Below are 22,453 nucleotides of genomic sequence, written 5' to 3'. Positions count from 1 at the left end.
CTCAAGTTCAAAAAGCTTAGTTTAAAGGAAGAGGCCAGAAAACTGCTAAGATACCCTCTATTCATCATGATTTGTCAGATTAGTTGATTAGGTCTTCTTATAAAGGTGATTTCTTTCTATAGTGACATACTTGTTAGAATGCTCCATATCTCCATTCTGACAGTGAATTATTTAAAAACCAAAGTATTGATTTCGTACAAAACTGGCCGTGATTTGAACATGGCATTTGATAGTTTTACTTTTCAGTAAAGCGTGAGTTTGACTGCATGATGAAAAAGGAAAATCGTTAATTTAAGGAAATAATAATTTTTAAAAGCCTTGTATAACTGAAGTGTGCTATCCTCCTCCACTCTGCAGCGTACCCTGACGGTAAATAAAAAGCTTATTCAACAGCAGGTGCGTATTTCCAGATGTCCACAGTTGCTGATTACCAATAATTCTTTGGAATGCTTGGTGCTGTGCAGCTTTGCTCATTTCATTCAACTTTTTTACACAACACCATGCGTACTTCAGCGTCCACATAAATCACGCATTGCTCGTTGCAAAGGTGGGTGGTCACCGCCAGCATCAGTGGGCTTGTCCCACAGGGTGAACGAAACCGGATACACTTTCTCTAAATGGGTTCTTAGTAATGGATCTGCAGCTAAGATTAGAATCTCCCATGAACTCATACAGATACTGGGGATAACCTGCTTGGGACGCCGAGTTGCTTGCGAAACATTGCCTTAGTTGGCAACCATTAAAAATGTACAGTCATTCGACTCAAACTCACGAAAAGTACGTATCAACACTAACACAAAAACAAACTTGCAGTATACCGTTCACCGTTTAAGCGCACGCGTTTTACTTTTTATCTTTATGTGTTCTCTCTCTTTTAATGTAACTTCCTCTGCTTACGACCTGTAATTTTCCAGGTACCACCGGCTTTATTTTAAGTTTATTTAATCCTTTGCAGTTATCTGTAGATTCTATGCCCGCAATACACTGTAGCTGGGCTGTAAAGTTTAAATTCAGTTTCAGGGTAACTGCTGTACGGAGCGCTTTGAGGAACTTCACAGCTAGTGCCTGTAAACCCACAACATTTGAAAAAAAAAGCACTTTTATTTCAATTCGACAGTATTGTAATTTTAATAACGAAAATAATGTTATTTCAGATCGTGTAGTACTGTTTGCAGTGCTACTTTTTGCAGTGAAACGACGGGATTTAGAAGAAACACTGCTTACCTTAGTGTGGCGAGGACTCGTTTGACAGCTACTGTACCACAGCGATGCCAAGACACTTCCTGCGATATAAAGGAACATTAATATGACTTCAAGACTGTTATCATTCGTGTGTCATTTGCAACCCTCACTTAAATTTAGTTCTTTGAAAGTTTCTTAGTGGAGTTTGACTTTTATAAGAGCGTTAAAAAACAATAAATCAAATAACATTATAACTGCTAGAGACGAACCTAACATTGATTCGCCGATAGCTTAAAAATGCAATTGTTAAAGGGGGAGTTGTAAATTTTGAATATCCACGTTTAAAGAAAACAGTCAACGCTGTCGCTTCTCCTTAAAGTGATTTGTTATTTGTTCCTATTTAAATAGAAAATCATATTTACCTGTGCGGTGTTACAACCTAATAAAAAATATCAGCCCATCAGTTGAGAACTCAAACCTGCAAGATACATGTTACAAGTGTAAAAACATTAAACTCAACGAAAATATCTACATGCAAATATCCGCAGATCTCGATGAAGAAGTGAATTTCCTGTGGGATTGGCGTGCTCACGTGGTTAACCTGAGAAAGACCTAAAACTCGTTTGCTTTACTCACAAGGTAAGAATTTGAGAACTGTATCATTGCATGCTGAACGTCTCGGTTTCATTTTCAGGAAAAGTAAGAGATACAATGGTACCACCCTTCCTGAAAAAAAAAATGATGTAACATTACACAAAAAGCCTGTTTGCAAAGATAATGGGAGAACTGTGACGTGTTTTTTTTTTGCTACACTTATAGCAAAAACCTTTACCAAACTACTTTGAGCTACGCAATGAAACACTATTAAGTTGTTTACCTTGAGCTGTTGTAATCGTCTTTTTATTCAAGATTCTGGTCAATGTGAATTACAGATGTTCCTGACTGATAAGTTTGTTTTTTCTCACTCAAACTAAGCTTATCAATAACGGTAGAGGTTGTTGTTATAGCAGAAATCACAAGTGAAATGAGGTACATTCTATAAACATTGTGGTCCCTGACTGAGTCAAAGATATCCTTGGGTTTTTGCACAAGTGTTTATAAAACCTTAAGACGACCAGCCTCTGGAACTACTTTATGCTTCACAATGAACAAGTAAAGGTTAATTCCACAATGAGATGTGAAAAGAAGAAACATTTTTTTTGTCTGTGAGTGAACTTGAACTTGAACTAGAACTTTATTGCCATATGTAACCGGTACATGTACTGGTACAATGGAATTCTTACTTACAGAAAGTCTCTCGATTATTAAAACAAGTGTAAAGACACAGTGCAGACAGTGCATCAAGACGATATACAAACAAACAGTAGACAATGTACAAGTAAACAAGTAAACAGTTTGAATGTAAACAATACAGACGTGTAAACAATGACTGGAGATGTGCGATAATTAAGAAATTATACTGAGGTAGATGCTGTAGGTGTGGTCCGAGGGGCATGGCCAAATGTGTTCGCCAATCGCTCTGCTTGTAGGTAGAAGCTATTGAAGAATCTGGTGGTCAGTGTCCGTATGCTCTTTATCTCTTGCCTGAGGGCAGTGGGGTGAAGAGCTCATGCCCGGGGTGGTGACTGTCCTCTGTGACGGCCAGAATTCTAAAATCGTTTTATTGTTTCTTCTTTCTGCTTTTCAGTCTGAAATGAACCTTTACATGTTCCTTTGAAGATAATGCACGCTGACACAGCTTCGCAGTCAAGAATCGTATTTTAAAACTATATAGTACACGCTTAATTTATTCATTTCCACTTTTGATTTTCAAGTGTTTGTCTCATTGTTGAGCTTGAAGTCTCCCATCAAACTGACTCTGACAATCTGACTTTTTACATACTTCACAAACTACTGTACATGTAGCACCCTCCTTGAAGAGATATCATTTATACAACCAGCATATTGTAACGCAACGGGGGCTCAGGCGGGCGCCCTTGCCGCATCTGGTCGGCCCAAAGTATAGGTGGCTCGAACCCGGGACTTCCGCGTCTCTCTGCAGCGACCTAGCACCGTGAGCTAAAGAGAGATCTCTCCACAGCCCAGTAGCTGTGGTCCTGCTATCACAGGGAAGGGCGGTGACGTCACCCGCTCTGGTACGCCGGCTCTTACACAGTGCCTGTCGGCCGTAAGCGTTACAATATTAATGGTAACATTCTTCGTTATTCTTTTTTTAAATAAGATTACAAATAAGATCGTTAAAGAGTTCAAAGTAACAGTAATTTTCAGTAATCCTTACTTTGTTAAAAGAAATTTCTACGTTTTGATTTGGTTCCAAATTAAAAATATTAAATTCCTTTAACTCGTACAACTTTGAGGCTGTTAATGATTCTGTTTTTTCTTCTTTCCAGATACACAGTTTTAGATTTATAACGTTAACCAACTTGGTCATAAAAGTGCATTCTTTTTTTCCTGTTTCTACACTTTAATGTGTCCAGTATGTTCAGACGTTCTCTTAATCTTTTTACGAATTACCGACATGATCTATATGAGGACATTAGTAAACAAAACATTTTTTATATTTTATATTATATGTTCGCATGCACCCTTTGGTCAGATGGATTACAACAGAAAGATAAATACAGAACTAGTTAATGCACCCCTACGATACAAACGAAATATTTTTATTGAAAATGAAACTTGTGTGACATTTGTTTTCTAGATCTTAGACGAAACGCTAATTAATTAAACAAAATGTTATTCACCTCCGGTTTTTAAATAATGGACATCAAGAAGTCTTGAAAGAGATGGATAGATTGTGTGAGAAAAGATATGGAGGTATGTGAAGTGAGTGAGGAAGATGTGCTCGACCGAGACAAGTGGAGAAGAGCAACCAAAGCATCTGACCCCAGGACAGTCTGGGACTAAGGCTGTGAAGAAGAAGAAGAAGAAGAGGAAGAAGAAGAAGAGGAAGAAGAAGAAGAAGAAGAAGAAGAAGAAGAACTACAGATCCCATGAGCACTCTCAGTGAAATCGCGCACACTTGCTCTCGCGAGATCTCGCCCAAAGCCTCACGGTTTGTGTCTGGTTCACTCTGGTGCTAGTGGTGATCGCTCATATTCTGGAGGATTTTCAACACGGAAACAATATATCCAGGCGTGGAAGGTGTAAAACACCTTATCAGTGAACATGTCGGAAACGGATCCGAAGTCGGTACAGGACCTTACAGCTGTGGTAAGTGCGAAAAGGAAGCAGCTGTTTCTCCGAAGGGACACGGGGCCTTGTTGATTGCTGCTGTGTATGTACTGTATATCCCACTTTCATCGTTTGTGCAATTTTGAATTGGCAAGGGTAGCTCTAAAACCGTATCGTTCACTAGGCGTCAAACACCTGGCATGTGGCATCTTCAAAACGAGATTAGGCGTGTTTAGATTAGGATTGAAACCACGATAAGCAGTATGTATTTGATCAGTTTAATTGAGGACGTATGAGATGCTCGAGGTCAGTTATTTTCACCCCTGATGCCTGTCCTCCTGTCTTGCGAAATGGAGTAAGCAAGAAAATGGCTAAATGAACATCTGATTAAAATGTGACTTCTAGCAGTCCCTCGCGTGTGATTATATTAAACGGAAGTGCATTCGGGTTGCATTTTACTGCTGATACTGTAGTGCAGATCCGGCCCGGACGCCGCTATGTTTAAAACTGAAGTTTGGGCACTGTGTATAAATGAGTAAAACCCAGATTGCCGTTAACCGGAGGACGCCATCTGTGTTGTGTCGTAACCATGGTTTCTGCACCAGTTCATCCCCACCAGCAATTAGCGCCTGTTTCAATCGCTGCCGGCTCGGTGCGCCAGTACTCTGTTTACGAAGTCGCTTGAAGCTCGCAGTTCACCTAAACAGGCACATTCGTGCTGTGATGAAAGTTCCCACATTTTAACATTTCATCATGGAAAACGCACGAAGAGGAGACGGCAGTGATGCCCAGTCCTGGTCCTGGGGAAATATTATCTTCTGGGTTCCATGCCAGCTGAGCTCCACATCTCCCGTGCTGATCGATGACTTCACAAATTGGCTTGCTTGTTCAGGCTTCTGTTTAACTTCTTTGGTTATTCCAGAGTGTTAATAAAACCCAACGTCAGGAGTATGGTTCCCACATCTTTAGCCCACAGAACTCTACAAAGCCGCTGCTCGGTTCGCTTGTCAATATTTCTGACCGAGCAGCTCTTGCTAGTGATCAGTTGGTGATGAACACACACACGCCATCTTTTCTTTCTGCAGAGGTCGGTTGGTTACAACTGTGTAGAATACACCAGAATAAGGGCGGTTCTGAAACTTGGGAATCAGTACAGGGTTGACGCTAGTTACACCAAATCTCAATTACTTAGTCTGCGATTAGGATCTCAACTGAAGCGAAAGTCCAGAAGATCATTTTCCCCTCAGGACTAGGGTTAGGAACTCCTGGGATACAGCGTTCCAATGGCAGTTTTTGCTTGAGGTTCTATTATTAGTGTGCTCTTTTCACTATGAAGAACAGCCTCATTACGTTATCTCCTTCTCTTTTTCTTCAGGTCCAGACATTGCTTCAGCAGATGCAGGACAAGTTCCAGACCATGTCAGACCAGATCATTGGAAGAAATATCCTGAATTCATTTTTGTGCCTTTTTTACTTATAGGAAGAACATGATTCTCTTACCAAAATAAAGCAAATTAATTAGGTTAGAACAAGGCTTAGTTTGGGGGGACAAGCAGGGCACTCTCAGGACACTGGTAGCCTGGCCACACTGAGTATGTTTTTAACTACAGAGGGAGGTTCTCAGCTTCCTTATTTTTCAGTCTTTAGGACTGAAATTAAGGGGCACTTCTTTATAGTTGTCAAAGTACTGAACATATTGCCCAGTGATATTCATGAGGTTTGCTCCCTAGTATCTTTAGATATTAATATAATCCTTGGATCGGTATTCTTCTTTAAAGCAGAATTTGACAATCTGACCTCATTTGTAACCTTCATCATGTTTCATCATGTTTATATTTTAATTTTAAAATTATTCATTCTAAAGTGAGTCACTTTTTTCAAATGTAGTATCTGATATCTTGCCATATACAGGTCTCTGAAGAGGGATGCTTTATCCTGTTGCTCATACCTTGGGTCCCTACAAGTCTAACCTAGAATGGACAGTTTTGGATAAAGACTAATATTCCCATAAGTAATCAACTGCTTTAGTTTAAGTTAACATGGGGGAAAATCTGGTTGCTGTTACAGTCATCAGTAGCAGGCTTTCCATAAAAAGGGAATGGTAGATCTTTATCACGGTACAGATCTTCTTATCCTTTGCTTTAGGTCAGCATACATTATAATTCAGTTTCATATGAAGATCATCAATGACATTTTCAGGTTAATGATGAAAATTAGGCAAAAAGTTGAAAAACATAACCTTTTGACATCTTATAGTTGGATCATTTAGTGATGCAAGCCCACTGATGTAATATCTGAGGAACACAATCATTTAAAGAGGTGTGTCTGTGATGATTAATAATGAGGCAGATTTTGCTTTAATAAAGTCGCACCTCATTTTTACTTTGCGCCAGTGTGCTTACCTGCTGACAGTAGGAAACTGGGCAGTGCCCATTGCTCTGTGCTGGGAGTGGCTGCCAGCTCTGGTGAACTCTTTGAAAAACGAAGCCTTTCCTTGACCTGAGCACTTGACGAAATGAGCACTCGCATTGATGACCTGGAGAGGAACATCGCAGACCTGATGACCCAGGCGGGTGTGGAGGAGATCGAAGGGGAGAATAAGGTCAGCCAGGACGCGGACTCGCAGTCAGCCAAAAAGGTAACGACTTTTGATGGAGAGTAGCCATCGACAAAACCCACCTTTTTCATTTTGGTCTTTGTCCTTTATTTTTCAACTTCTGAATTCCTCAAGGAAATCAGAAACAGCACAGCCATTTACTAGATGCCTTGCAGGGGGACTGGGGATGAAACCAGTTCTGCTGTCGTTTACAATAGGAGCTCGACTGTCTATTTCAAATAGAGGACGGGGTACAAAGATCACGTAAGGTTAGAATTAAAGCCATCTTTCCTATTTGCTTTGGTTTTTGTCTTTTTCAGCTTTGTTTCACTTTTCAGCTTAAGTAAACATTTCAAAGATGTTCTTAGCAAAAGTCAATTAATAAAAGCCCGATTAAGGTTTTTTGCTTGGTTAAACTGTTATAAAAGAGGAAGATGTGCTGTTTTAAAGTGAAAGTGGAGATGGCAAAAAGTGTGCCTGACAAAAACCCGGTCTGAATTCTAAAGATGTCATGTTGAAGTCCTCTTACTTACGTCAGCTGAGACTGGACTTCCTCTAATGGTGGCACGCAGTCAAGTCCGTCACGTGACAAACTGCAGGGGTGTACAGTATGTCAGAGGAGTGTCTGTGCACCTTCTGTTCTTTCCATGGAGTTAAGAAAGTTCTACTTTCTTAAAACAAGTTGTGTACAGTGTGCAGGGGAGACTGGGGGGATGTTACAGTGAGAAACTCATTTAACTGTTCTCAGTTTGACTTCAATGTCCAAATACAACAGCTCTGGGAGTCACTGTTCAATGAAAATGTTTAAGCATTAGCATTTGTGAAAGTGAGTGAGTTACTGGAGAAGTAATTGGAGAAAAATGTACACAAGAGAATAGCAGTGATATTTCAGACCTCTTGGTGAATAATGTTGAAGACTTTGTATAGGCAGAGTAGTTTTTATACATTTTTTTTTAACACTTTTATTTATAAATTAAAGACATGAATGTCTGCCTGTTGCTTGCTGGGACAGGCTCCACTCCCTTGCGACCCTGTACTGGATAAAGTGGTTTGACAATGGATGGATTGATAGAAGTGAATGTGTAACAGGCTTACGTACATACAAGCTGACTTTAAACCTCTCTGTCTTTTTCAGGTTGCCAAATAACACTAAGTACTGAACTCTTTCTACAAGAAGAACAGATTTTTTTCAGAGTGGTTTATGATTTTTTAATTTCAACTTGGTGTGTAAAGCATTTTTTTTTATATTGACTTCTAATAATGGTTGCATTCCTGACATACTGACTGGACATTAAGAATTTTTTTTCTAATGTGGATATTTTACAGAACTTTTCAAAACCTATAATAGAAGTCCCTTAACTTATTCAAACCTGAAGCCAGTAATGTTAACAGCACTACCTGTTTACCAAGTCGAGGAGATCCGAGTTTGTTCCATTTCATTCGATTAAAGAGATTTCCTACAAAATGTTTCTTTTGTTTTGTTAAAGGTGGTGTGACAGTAAAATCTAAGCTTTGGGTTACAAAGCAGCGCTTGCTAGTCTGCTTTTTGCCATTGCTTTTGACATTTTTTGCAATTAATTGATTCTTAATTCAGAATCAATATCTGTGGAGGAATATGGGTTTCCTACGAAACACAAATCAAACTGAAGAGGCATTGTGTGATAGTGTATGGCTTTACAGTATATCACCTCATTAATGTTATACATGCACAAAATAGGGTTTTGCAAGTAATGGTAAATTTGAGTGTTCAGTCTCAGTCCACTTCGGTTTGCTCTGTCCCAGTAAAATAAAGGTACTGAATCAAAAGCTTTGTAAAATTGATTTGAATTAGATCATATAGTCTTTAACTCTTGTATCTACTTCTTATGCAGTTTGTTTTGAGCTAGCCAGGTTTCCCTATTTTCCACATTAGGTGCCGACAAATCAGAATAAAGGGCACATTTTTGTACCAGCTCAGGAAAGGTTGCTGTAGGTTTTTTTTTGTCCTGAAACTGCTAAAGTGATTGTTCATTATCAGACAGTTCACGATCGTAACATACTCATCTCTTCGCTGTAGAATGAAGTTGTCTAAAGAAACGACCAGGGCTGTTGGCAAACAGGACCTACAGTAGGAGGGAATCCTTAACCTTTGTAATTCCAATGCAATACTGCATCAAGTCAGCCACCTGAAAGACACATTTAAATTTATTTTATTATATAATTTTAGTACCTTTTAAGTTTACAGCTTACATTTTTCTACGTGATGATTACTTTGTGGTTTGAAGACTTGCATAACACTGTAGCCACTACCTTTTTTTTGCAGTTGACATTTATACTGCTATAGATTCTGTGGACAATTACAAATATCAGGGATTATTTGCCATAACATTTTTTTACAATCCTTTGTACATTTTTGGCTTGGTCACGAATTCTAAATGAGCTTCAGCTGGGGCATGCAAGAATAGTAAAGTGGACAAAAAAAAGATGTTTTTTTATGTAATGAAGCAACAACTGTTAACCTATGTCACAGTTAATAAAGATTAATGTACTGTTGGGTATTTCATGCCTCCTGGTGTTATATTTATTACTCAGAAAGCTACAAGTAAAGGGACCTGTCTGCCAGATTGGAAGAGTCAGACAGCTGGAATACATCTGTCCAGTGAACAGTATGTGAAGCACTGTGTTCCTCAAGACTCCACTCTACCAAGCAAATAGCTCATGTTCAATGAAGCGGTCACATAGCGATCAGATTCCATCTCGCACAGCAGTTCCATGACAGCAAGTGTAACACCCCTACACTTTCTGAGAAGTGCCTTGGGATTTTCAATGACCACAGAGCCAGGACCTCAGTTTTACATTTCAGCTGAAGGACAGCACCTTTTTTTTTTAATTACAGTACAGTGTCCCCGTCACTATAGTGGGGCATTAGGACCCACATAGACTGTAGGATAAGCACCCCACTAGCATCTCTTCCAGCAGCAACCTTAGTTTTTCCCAGGTGGTCTCCCATCCAGGTACTGACCAGGCTCACACCTGCTGAGCTTCAGTGGGGCTGCCAGTTGTGAGTTGCAGAGTGAAATGGCTGCTGGCTATAATCTTCACGCAATCCTCCAAAGTCGCATGAATATTCTGCTAAATGTAGGTAGTGATTTTGGACTGCTAACATTTAATACAAGTGAATGATTTGGGAGATTTATTTTAACCCGTATTTGGAACATCATTCCTCAGCACTGTGTACAGCACAAGCCACAGCTCTGCCTTACAAGTCTTTGCTCATCACACACTTCAGTAATTTTTAATACAAACCCAAGTATTATAAAAGTGAGTTCAATTTAAAAAAAAAACTATACCATTGGACATTATTGCGGTCTTTCACATGTAATATTTCATATGAAACAGGAGATGGTTCATATAAAATTTTCCATTTACTACTTGGCTGATTTCTTTTTAGCTTCTTAATTACAGAATAACATGACGGCCAGCCAGACGGATTTTCTGGGGGAGGGGGGAGGGATGGAAAAAGCCTGCGCTCAAGTGATACGTTTTCCTCTCTCTGCCTGGGGTGGGGGTGGGGGGGTTTAGCAAATTCATCAGAAGCCAAAAGACCTAGTATGGACCTGCCCAATAAAAACTGAATGAAAAGAATTACGTGTGCCTGCTTGGGCAAACATGGAGTTTGGCTTTGTGTCTTGCGAAACTCTGCATTTTTTTTTAAACAAAAAAAGATTAGTTTAATGGTTTTTACCCCCTGTAAATTCTAAATTTGCTCCAAAACAACTGAATTAAGCTGGTTACGTCTTACAGGTAAATGATAGAAAACCTAAAAGATGCATTTGCTGTAAAACTTCTTTTAAGAGCAACAGTTAACCCAAAAAAGGATTGCCTGATAGATCTTCTCACTATGATGTCATTGAAATTTCACATTTCAAGGCAACTTCCTCTCATCACTTACACCACCAGCTGCAGACCTGCTCATTAATTTTGCGCTGTGCCAGGAGATAAGACTAAAGATGTTAGAATTAAAAATGGAGATGGCACTGATAATTAAGCCTTTAATTTTAATGAACCAATTACTCATTAAAATCTGTGACCTCTTGCTGCTCAGTCTGTTTCAAGTTTGTTTTACATTGCTTTTTTTTACCTTTTAATCTTACTCAGAGTGACTTAATACTCTAAAAGGCCTGAGGAAGATGAATAATTGAACCAAAGTTTCCCCAAGTATCACTACAGAAAACAGAAAGGAAAACTTCACAACTGTTAAAAATAATTTACAATTAAGTTGGAAGAAAAGTGATAATGATATACATTTATGATTACAGCAACAAATATGAACTTGTGCATTTCTGACACTTCAGTTAAATTGTTCAAATAATGTAGGTACAGACTGTTTTGTACAGTCACTGACTTTATTAGATAGGACTATGCTGCACTTTAGCAGGTTATTAAACTCCCTGCATTATATATTCTGCACATTATGTAATACCACAGCTGCACATGCTGAATTAGAAATCTTATTAATTTTGTAAAACATTTTTCAAAACTCTTGCTCTCCATCAATACTACAATTAGACTTCTTTGATTTCTATAATTTAAGGCCGGTTTACATTTCTCCCTGTGGTTTAATTAAATGCAGCAGCCAGCTTTTGTCTGACAAGACAAAGAAATTGTCAAGAAATTGAACAGTGCCTCAAATGCTTTGCTCATATCAGAAACTAGAAGGGTGTCTTTATGGGTTGAATAGGTGAAACTGGAATTCTCTTACTTGACTGAAGGATATAGTATAGAACTCTCCCATTTAGACTGCATTGAAAGTTTAGGTGCAACAATTATATGATTTCAAGAAAATCTGGGAGACAAATATGCACCAAAACTTACTAATTCTGGGTTATCTATAAAATGTTTGGGTTTATGAGTTGTAATTTTTTTAACTTTACTGCAACCCATAACTGTTAGCTTTACCTATATTTCAGCACATGACATCTACATGGTGAATTTAGTAGATTACTGAATCACACAGTAAGGGAAATTAGTTCTAGTTACAATTTCCTTTTAGCCTATATGAGAACAATCAGGACAAATTAATTTACAGTATGCGTTTTACAACATAGGAATTGAGAGATGTATTCAGACCGATCAAGTAAAAGCAGATCTACAAATCACTCACTTCCAGAAGCGTCGTAGTATTACGGATCACCAAATTTCACAAATAACTCAAATGATTTAAAAAGTATAGTCAAATTCCAACACGGAGTGTATAAAACAAATGTTTATTGATTTTTTAAAAGAAAACATTAGAAATAGTTAATAAAACAGGACTTCCATAAGATGAAAATTTCATACTCTAAAAATACAATAAAATTGACAATAGCAGTAAATCTTCTCCACTGAAGAAATAAAAGGGCAATCATGTTTTTAAAAATTGAAAGCTTTTGATATTATTCCTATAGTTTAACATTTTATTTCTGAGGACAAAGAGAGGAACCTAAAGCCACCCATAAGCCTAGTTCAGAACACAAAGTCTGATTCTGTCATGTCAATGGCCCAGGCAAACTTGTCCCGCTGAGTTTTGTTGTAGATTTTTTCCAAGGACACCTCCATTTTCCGACACCTGAAAGAAACCAGAGAAAGGGGTATCCGATGTAAGTCTCCAAAACCACTGCTTTCAGAGACTTATTTTCTTCTCGCAACAACCACGGACAAACTGTTACACCACTAGAACGCAAGATTTTTCCTCAAGCCATCGCACCGGAATCCGAAGGATAAAAACCTCCTCAGGACCTGCCGGTTTTCATTCTTGACCAGCACGCGCTGTGAAGTACACGGCACCTTTGTCAGAAGACCATACTATCACAGCTGTCTGAGGCATTTCCAAGCACCAACCCCACTATGCCAAAAGACCAAGCCTCCTGCCTCTCTAGACAGCCCTGCAGAGTGACATCACTGCAACACTGTCTTACTCCCTGACTGCTGCCGCCTTAATGACCTGCTGTGGTGACTGTTGCTTACCAGGCCACGCTGATTCTGGGGTCCAGGTAGTTTAGCTTGGAGGTGCTCAGGGCGATCTGCTTGTTCTCTTCTTTATCCGTCGCCAGCACCTCCAACTTCAGCAGCTGCTCTTCACATCTCTGAACTGCTTTCTTCTTCTTTTCCACAATGCTGACAAAGAGAAAAGCACCTGCACAATACGCCACACTGTCCTTGTACTCTACTAGGTCTGTTACTGTAAAGCAATGCCATACAGCTGCAAGCTTTGATAATCTCGATCTGTTGTGGTTTTCTGACGCCTAGGAAAATTATAAATATATTCATTAGGTTTATTAAATTGCTGAATTTAGTAATTACAGCACACAATAATGGAGGTCTCCTTAATGACCACAGCATTGCACCCTTGGTTAAAATTATACAGCACAGTTTAATTTATGATCATTATAAAGATCTTATGAAGCCACAAATAATTGAAGATAAACCTGTTATTCAGGAGTCATCTGCTTCACAGATGTTAACTGGCAGTTAGCAGTACGATTCAGCATTTGGAGCGAAATGCAACTGTAATTATTCATATTGTGAACAAATTGAGAAAAAAAACACTTCATTTTCCAAGGACATTTATCTACTTTCTCTTTTGCATGGAGCATAAAAACATTTCAGATTAAAACCAAGGTCTTTTCTGAAGCACTTAAAATCTTAATTTTCATTTCAAAATCCCAGAGCACTGCAATTCAAACAATGGAGCCAAATCAACAATTGTAAAGATTTTTAATGGCTTAAAGTAATTTTCAGCATGGCTCAGGAAAAGGAAAAAATATGTCAAGCCTTTTCTTCACAATCAATGGCAAGTCACCCATCCATCACAACCCAAACAAAACTGTCCACAACCCCACAGTGGCCCACTAACACTCACGCTAAGAGCTTGTCATCTGCGTGGTCCTTTGCATCTTTTTTCGCCTGCTTCAGCTCTTTTTTTGCTAAGGAGAGCTGCTCCTTCCTGTTGTCAATCTGACAGAAAAAACTAACTGTGAGTGACGGGGAATTATCACAAACAAAATTAGCATATGACCATTAAAAAAGCAGCTGTCGACAATCGGGTTGGAGGCTGTTTATGGGACTGTGCGATGTCCTTGGTGCAGGGGGAAAACTAGTTTTCTTTAAAGATCAGAAAACGTTCCAAACATTCATACCATATGCATACCAACTGTAGTCCACGAATGTATACCGTTTGCCTTAAAAAGCAGAGTTTTGTTATGAGAGTTGTGAAAAGACAAAACACAGTCGCTTGTTTTATCAAATGTACATTAAACCACACTATAATTATCACTGCTAATGTCTAGGCTCAAATGGACTCACAGGCATGATTCTCTCAAACTGGCATATTATTCTAATTAGGAATAGGCAAAGGTTCATTCAATGCTGGAAGGTACAGAAAAGAAACAACATTTTTCTTTAGGCGTGAGGCAGAGAGAAAAAGTGACAAGAAAATAAAGGTATAGGAGAACAAAAGACAGAGTAGATGAGAATGGGAGTCCATAATAGGGGAGAACATGAGGAGAGGTGTGGAAATGAATGAACGGAGAAGATTTAGAAAGAGATTAGTGGGTCATTGCGAGACGGTCGAAGGTATGATCCAAATTTAAGAATATTTTTTTTTGAATGTCTGTCTTCAATAGGAGTTCTGAAACCCCTTTGCGAGAAAGCAGACAGAGGGATCAGAAAGATAGTGGCCATTAGAAATGAAACAGGGAACTATCGGTTTGATCCTCAAAGCCGTGACATGTTCCCTGCAATGGTTTGCCAGCGTTCATCCTGTCTCACCAATGTAAATGGCTGGACATTTTCCGCAAGAGATGCGGTAAATAAGGTTGCTGCAAATACATGATGTCATCTGAGTAATAGGAATTGTCCAGAGGGGCCTTGAATGCGTGTGGCTATATATTTACGTGTGATGCCACAGGTTGCGTTGCAGGGGAGGGTACCTGGTGTTGGAAGGTTGCTGTGCACAGTTAAAGAAGCTGTGAACAAGAAGGCTGCACAGATCAGGAGGGCAGCGATATGAGATGAAAGAGTTCCTCATGTTGCAAGATGGGGAAGTTGAAATTGGTCCTGGGAATAGAAAGAGTGGTAGGGAGGCACCAATGGAATGAAGTTGTGAGTTCGGGAATTCCTATTAGGCATGGTGACACAAAGGCTATTTTTGGTTCAGGTGAGGGCCCTGTCCCTAACCCTAATTAGAACAGATAAGCATATGTACCTTGTGAGTCTGAGATGTACGTTATAAAGATAATTCATAATTGTGGAACTGCATTTCCTTGTCTCTATACTGGGATCGAAGGCAGACAGCTATGAGCTTGGCCTCATCATTTTTTAAACAGTGCTCTGCAATTTCACATTGTGTCAATTATGCTACAAGTTAATTTAAAGAATAATGGTATGCTAGACTCATAAGGGAATGTCATTAATGAGGTTGTGTTCTTGGTGAGGGGTTTATTAATTCACATCGATCAAATGACCTTGCAGCTATATTTCTGTGTTAGGTCTTTGAAAGCCTATTCTGTTACCACCTGGTATCTGCATTTTCTTATTAACCCCCTTCTTTAAGATAAAACTGGCCTAAGGAACTAGAATTCCTAAGAGACTTAATGAGGAAATGTAGATTGAGGTGGATTCTTGACTTCGTAGCACCGGAAAATGGAGAAAAGGGCAGGATTGCTTCCACACAGGACTCTGGAAAGGGGCTGTGCTTGGCTTTGGAACACTGTTCATCAAATGCAGACACACAAGCTGGACGGCAGCAACCGTGTGAATGATATTGATATTGTGACATCAGTGGTGCCAAAGCGAGATTTCTCTTCAGGCTAATTCACAGCTGATTGAAGTTTTCTACTCAAACGGTGCTGCTCCAGATTTTTAAGCATACATGTAAACATCATGCTACAGATGCTAGTTTTATTATCTTTTGAATGACGCTATGCATAAAGTTTGGCTTTTGTTTGTTGGTAATACATTTGTAAATGGAACCGTTGCTGAACCAGGCACTACATTCTTTTTGTTTGTTTTTTTCACTGCCTAGAGCAGTGTACATACTGTATACCTACCCCTGATGTATCGCTATGTGAATTTGGATCAGCTGTGACCTAAGAGCCAAAATCAGTACACAGTGTGTCCTTGTGGTATGAACAATCAAGACACAGACAGCCGTACATATGAATAACATATGAACAGCTTCTTCTCATAAACAATAAGACTCTTGCATGGCAAAATGGGACAAAAGTTCAGAATATATGAACACCAAACAGGCTCGCTCACTAGTGTTGCAGAGGAATTGGGCACAAGGCTGCTGTGTACAGAGACTCGTTTTGTTAACATCCAACTTCTGCTCTGTGATTATTTTGAGTGTTAACAGCCCATAAACAGAGCTAAGAAAAGGAAAAGTGGGAAAAAAAGTATTATATTCTAAAAATAGAGCAATACACTTGGAAATGAAAGTAGCGATCACGAAAGCCACGGAAAAGGTGAAAATTAAGTTTCATCTTAAGAGCGGCTGAAATTGAGTTCTTGTGTAGTTGTTTAAAAACAACTTGGTAATCAACGGCAGCTTTTATTTTGGTAGACGTTTTCTGCTTCCACTCAAAGGAAAGTCGATTGAAATGGTGTGAACAGAGAGAGACAGTCTTTATAAAAAGAGCATAAAGAGAAGAACAGAATGAACAGTTAATATTCAGCTGTCTGGCTTATGCTTCCATTTAAGTTCCACTTCTGCATTAATGCCAAAGAGTTTAGACGTTTTTACTGTAGCAATTAACATTCTGGTTTATTTGGTAATGGAGATGTTTAAACGAAAAGAGCTGCTGCACTTTCCTTTCACATTTTAATTAATCTGCTTTGATACTTTTTTCAATTTCTGAATCTGCTGCGTGACAAAACAAAGTCAAGAGATTTACAGGAATTAAATACATTTCAAATATATGTTAGGTGTAGAATGATTTTTTTTTTCAAATTGTTTTCTATAAGCTGTCTGACAACACATGGTTCAAGAAAAAAAAAAATCTGGAATGCAGTTTTCCATTCCAGTTAATTTTTATTAACTGTTCGCACACTACACACACACACAACCACTGTGAAAACAACCACTTTCATTTTCTTCTCTACGTGCAAGTGTCTCTTACCTTGGCCTGAAGGTTAGCCATGGACTGTTCAAAGGTCTTTGGCGGTGCCCGCTGGTGGTTGCACAGAATTGCAACCGCTCGGTTAGCCCTGTTGTAGGACAAGATCTTTTCGGGGATGTTATCCAACGCTGCAAAGCAGAAGAGAAAACCTGTGTTATGAATTCCCTGTTACACCACAACAAAATCCTGCAATTGGGCAGCTTTCCAAGGTTTCCTTGAGGAAAAGGCCATTTAAAGCTGATGTCAAAATGCTGCTAAAAATCCCTTCCACTGATAACAACTTTGAAGGGAGCAATTTAGTCTGTTAAAAAAATCTCTATAATTCTTGCATTTCTTTTGCTTCATACAGACTTGGTAAAGGGGTATTATGGTTCCTCCTCTATTTTACATAAACACAAACCAAGAGACATGCAAACTGCATGGCTCTGATCTCCAAAATGTGCACTGTGATTGCTTGTGTTTTGCAACACTGCAAGCAAGCCCACACCACAAACTGCCAAGCTGTGATTCTAATGCTTGTGCAAACGGAGCAGTGAGCTCACAGGAACCTGCCAAGACATAGCGGATTCACTGCCCAGCTTCAAACACCCAGCACCCCTGAGCGGTCATGCACCTCTGCAGGCTTCGAGGAGATAAACCTGAAGAACTGCTCCTGCCCTGGTCTACTTTTCAAGGGTGGACGTTTTTATTTGACACCCAGCAGGCAGGAAAGGTTAAGGATGTTCTGAAGTTCCAAGTCCCTCTTCTAGCAACACTGTCTTCTTGAGCAAGTACTCATTTAAGGCTAAATCAATTCTATCCCTATAACCTGCTTTCTAGCTGTGATCTTGATTATATCGCCTAATGAGTAGCAAACACCACAGGAAGTTCAGCAGTACTTTATACCATGTACTTTACGCATCAATTTGCCTGTCGGTTTTGTCCTTGGAGCATTTGCTTATGATTTAATTAGAGGTTATTAAGGATATCTTAAACCAATTTTCTCCGAGGAATAATCTATAACACTGACACTTCCATTAAAACCAAAATAACAACGTTTGCGAAAGCAGTTTGGCTGGTATTGGAACTAACTTAATTACTATATCAATTTGTAATACAGCAGTGCTGTACTGCTCAGTTCATATTGTAGTAATTACCCCCCCCATCCTGGTGTGCAACTTTATGTGCATTAATACAGTTCTTGCAAAACTCTGCTTTGGGGGATATTTCCAGTGTGCTGTGAGTGATGGAATTTTGTAGGAAAGTCAAAGAACAAGAGTCAGGGAACACAGTTTCTCATGGCTACCTTAATGGTTTTGTGTATGTAATAAAGATTTTGAATGATGGTCTTTGCACACTCACACAGTTTTTAACAAGTTTAAAAACATATTTGCACCGTTATGCCCATAAGTGTGAGCTCTAAGGGTGCATTCTGTTGCCATGCGTGGCAAATTCCCCACCTCTAACATGAGATTCAGCTCTTTCCAACATGAAGATAAAACAGGCTGTACAGCTATGCATCCCACGTTAACTGACCTCAGTGTTTACAGCTGTGCTCCAGGGCAGAAGGATTTTCTGTTCTTATTTAGATCCTTGTTCTGAAGCACTTGCTTCAGTCTGTTAATAACGTGGAGACCAACTTAACAGTTGCACAGGTCTTAAGAAGCTCCGGTTTTAAAGAGGCAGAAATTTGTTAAACCCTGGTTTTCCAGTCCCACAGTGTTCATCCCACCCCAGACAGCTCCATCCTACAATACACTAGCATCTATCTATTATCAGAAGGCAGCTTATTTTGGCAAGGACTGCAGCAACACAGCCTATTTAGGAAACACAGGAAGCAAGGCAGCAGAATAGTCAATCAAAGGACATGCACGAGTCCAGAGGCAACAAAATCCAAAATCGCCATAAACAATTCAGCTTCAGTAACCTTTTTAATAATCCATTCTGAAAATACACCTAAAAATAAGCATCACTCAACGGCAACAGCTACCAGTTAACATCGGTTTCTACAGTATTTTATACATTTCACATTGAATTCCAGGCTCATTCTGTCATGATTTTTTACTTTGCTTTCCTGAAACGTACAGTAGCAATCCCCCTCAGAGGGCGTCTTACCGTTGGTGAGCTCCTTCAGCTGTTGCTGCAGCGTGATCGAGGCGTTGTACGTTCGAAAGACCTTTGCCGTCAGGCCAGCCATCAGAGAATGAAGGTGTTTGTTCAGCATTGCAGTCTGGAGGACACAAAATACAGGCTGTCACCCGTCAGAGCAACTAGAACGTTCTCCCTTCTCTTTTGGCAGAAAAGGATGTGATGTGGGATTCTGAATTCACACTTTTCCCCGAGAACATTTTCCATGTAAAATGTTATTAACTGCAATTGGCATTGTGTACATGGCCACTACTAATCCCCAGTTCTAACATGGCAAATTAGAACTGAACAACTTTTACTGCAAGAATATGGACACTTCCACTGTAGGACTGTTAAAGGAATAAATGAAGTCTGCCATTGCTCTTCGCGTTGTTTACTCATTTTTAATTGAACAATGTGTATTTTTCATGGGTGGCACAGTGACACAGTGGTTAGCACTGCTGCCTCACAGCGCGTGGGTCCTGGGTCCAGTTCTGGGCCTGGGGTGCGCTCTGTCTGGGGTTTGTACTGTATGTTCTCCCCGTGTTTGCGTGGGTTTCCAACAGGTGCTGGGAAAACTGGCCCTGGTGTGAGCGAGTGTCTATGTCTGTGTGTGCCCTATCATGGACTGGTGTCCCGTCTCATGCCCGTTTCTGGCTGGGATGGGCTCCTGCTCCCCCGTGACCTGTACTCGGGGAAAAAGCAGTTTTCACTTTACACACACACAGCTTGGAATCACCAGGTGTTTGCATTTCAGGCCACAGCAACAACTCCTGTACTGTACAGCGATCAACTGACAGATCTAACAGCACACTATGAGCTTCGATGCACCTAACAAGAGAGTCAGCATCTACTGACAGAGTGGTACTGCTCTCAGTGATGCCACTGCAAGCCCAGAGATGCAGTGGAAACATCAGAAGAGAGCCAAGAGAGCCCTCACCAACTAATCCCAAAGCAATATCCAGCAGGGCTCTGATAATTGTGCACTACCGCTTGGGAAATCACAGTAAGTTAGAGACCGCCAAGTTGTTAAATTTCTATAACATCCTCCATAAATGATTTTAAGGTGTCAGGTTTGCTTGTGGCATTGTGTGAGCATTGGACACTGCATAATTCCTACCTAAGTCTGTGCTGTAATAATTGGTATCCAGTCAATGCTCTAGGGGAGCCACAATTTAATAATCAAGCTGCGAATATAATAAACACTTTTTTTTATGAAAGTCTTGGCACCTACACGCTTACAGCAGGTTACTTCAGAAACCATGAATACACAGAAAACAATTAAAAGAGGTAATTAAGAAATCGGCCTCCAGTAATTAAGTGCACAGTTGCAGCAAAAAGCAGAATACAAGGGGTGCACCGCAGGCAAGACAGCTGGACTCAAACACACATTGAAATCTACCTCTAATCTTGCACACTGCCTGTTGTCTGTCTTTCTTTTATTATACAATTGTATTGTTGTTTTTTTGTACTACTTATCATCTGAAAGCAAGCTAAATAGCATTTTGTTATACCATATACCTGTATATGAGTATAACCACAAACTTGAACTTGACTTGAATACAGCATCAACTGCCTAGTGCTGTTATTTCCCTACGCCTATGAAACTCAGGTCAAGTTAACATTAGTAAAGTCCAAGTCAGTCCACTGAAAATGTGTATTTTATTTTCTATCTCATGTGCATCCCAGTTGGAATGGTAAATTGTTTCTTTAGCTCTCGGTTTACAGCAGGGACTCCTGTAGCCACACAGAGAGCGAAGAGGGAAGAGCATGCTCATGACACCAGAGCCACACAGCTCAGCCTGCACTCGGTGTGAGGGTTTTTACTGGCTGAACTACCTGGAAACCCTTCTTAGTTAAATGTTACAGATTATGATTTACAGCATTCTCAATTGTTCTGCCACAGTAGTTAACGTATTTACCACATTTGTTGTGAGTTAACATGTAAGGTTTCCCGAATGGGAAGGGACAGCGTTAGAGCAATAGTTCAATTCCACGGTTGGGTCCTGGGTTTGATTCTCGACCTCAGGTGCTCTCTGTGTGGGGTTTGTATATTCTCCCTGTGGTCACGTAGGTTTCCTCCAGGTGCTCCGGTTTCCTCCCACACTCCAAAAACATACTAGCAGGGTAATTGGTTTCTGGAAAATTGGCCCTAATGTGACTATGTGTTTGTGTCTGTGACTGCCCTGCCATGGACTGGCGTCCTGTCCAGGGGGTACCCTGCCATGTGCCCACTGCTTGCCACGTGATCTTGAACTGGAGGATGTGGGCAAACAACAGATGGATGGTAGCAGTATTAATGACAGCAGCCGTCAGTAGTTTGGAATGGGAGTGTTTCACACAGCTTTGTCATCTTGTGATTATCTTGACACCTTCATGTGAGACACAGTATAATAATATTTGTTGTACTATAGACATCATTAAACGTTCTTCAATGTTGTACTGAAACACAATGATCAGAAACCACTGCTATCCTAAAGAGAGGTAAGATGTAAGTCTTATCCTAGTCGTATCCTAAAGAGAGGTAAGATGTAAGTCTTATCCTAGTCGTATCCTAAAGAGAGGTAAGAGGTAAGTATTGCATATGCATTATACTGTGGGGTGGGAGCACTCTACCTCCTTTCTGGATTTGAATTCAGCACTTTTGCTATGAGTGAACTTAAAACCTGGATGGACAGAAGTGTGGGATAGCAATACCCCTGTCCTTGGAAATAGTGTGGGTATATGAGAAGAATATCAGGTACAAAAGTCTTGTCAAATCAAGTTTAGAATAGAGAAGTTGAGAACATTTGCGAGAAAATAAATCTTGAAAATTATTTCAAATGTGGTATCTTGAGGCAAAATAAATCACTAAAAAAGTCCAAATTTTATATAAATATCCAAATGCTCTGAGTAGGAACAATCAATCGGGTTGTGTTAGATTTTAAGCGTTACTGTAAATCTGATGACAAAAGTGCTTAATGTTATGGGTAAGATGAATTACATTAAATTCCAGATGATACTGTAACAAACTAATAAAACCTAAATACTGTACATTTTTCATTTTATCCATTTATTTGTAGTTCTGGGCTGATGATGATCCCTCTAGGAACATGACAGGTTATGAAAGATGAAAGGCCATTTAACCTTACGCCCTAAAAGGGCATGTCTGATGTTAATCAAAGTTAAAGCAAATTACACAGCCAGAGGTAAATCTGTAACTTCTGGTTACATTTCCCATTTACAATCAGAATGACACTCCACATTCAGGAGCAGT

At 39.7% G+C, this 22,453-nt stretch overlaps 3 protein-coding genes across 9 annotated transcripts in view; 1 reads left to right on the top strand and 2 right to left on the bottom strand.

The window, feature by feature from the left end:
- The window catches only part of LOC148644286 (solute carrier family 66 member 2), a 46,102-nt gene extending 44,189 nt beyond the window's left edge, over window positions 1-1,913 (bottom strand). The window contains exons 1-3 of the mRNA XM_088614149.1: window positions 1,819-1,913; window positions 1,605-1,660; window positions 1,225-1,283 (exon numbers count right to left, since the gene is read on the bottom strand). The gene's annotated coding sequence lies outside the window, so the exon portion shown is untranslated. The remainder of the gene's footprint in view (window positions 1-1,224; window positions 1,284-1,604; window positions 1,661-1,818) is intronic.
- A 2,294-nt stretch (window positions 1,914-4,207) lies between these two features.
- On the top strand, window positions 4,208-9,489 carry hsbp1b (heat shock factor binding protein 1b). 2 transcript variants are annotated; one of them, XM_088614151.1, is made up of 4 exons: window positions 4,208-4,395; window positions 5,732-5,803; window positions 6,869-6,994; window positions 8,088-9,489. In XM_088614151.1, exons 1-4 carry the CDS (start codon window positions 4,351-4,353, stop codon window positions 8,097-8,099), a joined length of 255 nt encoding a protein of 84 aa, XP_088470277.1. In that variant the 5' UTR covers window positions 4,208-4,350; the 3' UTR covers window positions 8,100-9,489. The 2 variants fall into 2 exon arrangements, with proteins under 2 accessions (XP_088470277.1, XP_088470276.1); XM_088614150.1 differs by having other exon boundaries at window positions 4,210-4,395; window positions 5,732-5,798; window positions 6,864-6,994.
- Window positions 9,490-12,179: 2,690 nt separating this feature from the next.
- Window positions 12,180-22,453, bottom strand: part of LOC148644284 (DNA topoisomerase I, mitochondrial) — a 69,593-nt gene continuing 59,319 nt past the window's right edge. For all 6 annotated transcript variants that reach the window (XM_088614427.1, XM_088614423.1, XM_088614422.1 and 3 more), the window contains 5 exons: window positions 19,186-19,300; window positions 17,092-17,219; window positions 13,833-13,927; window positions 12,938-13,087; window positions 12,180-12,539 (listed from right to left, as the gene is read on the bottom strand). In XM_088614427.1, the coding sequence (XP_088470553.1) occupies window positions 12,437-12,539; window positions 12,938-13,087; window positions 13,833-13,927; window positions 17,092-17,219; window positions 19,186-19,300 (591 nt within the window). In that variant the 3' untranslated portion in view covers window positions 12,180-12,436. The remainder of the gene's footprint in view (window positions 12,540-12,937; window positions 13,088-13,832; window positions 13,928-17,091; window positions 17,220-19,185; window positions 19,301-22,453) is intronic.

This window comes from Lepisosteus platostomus, chromosome 20 (genome assembly GCF_059453375.1).
Source record: "Lepisosteus platostomus isolate fLepPlt1 chromosome 20, fLepPlt1.hap1, whole genome shotgun sequence".
In the NCBI taxonomy this organism is placed as follows: Eukaryota; Metazoa; Chordata; class Actinopteri; order Semionotiformes; family Lepisosteidae; genus Lepisosteus; species Lepisosteus platostomus.
The sequence above is the reverse complement of the archived record's forward strand: the minus strand, read 5'-3'. Positions and strand labels throughout refer to the sequence as shown.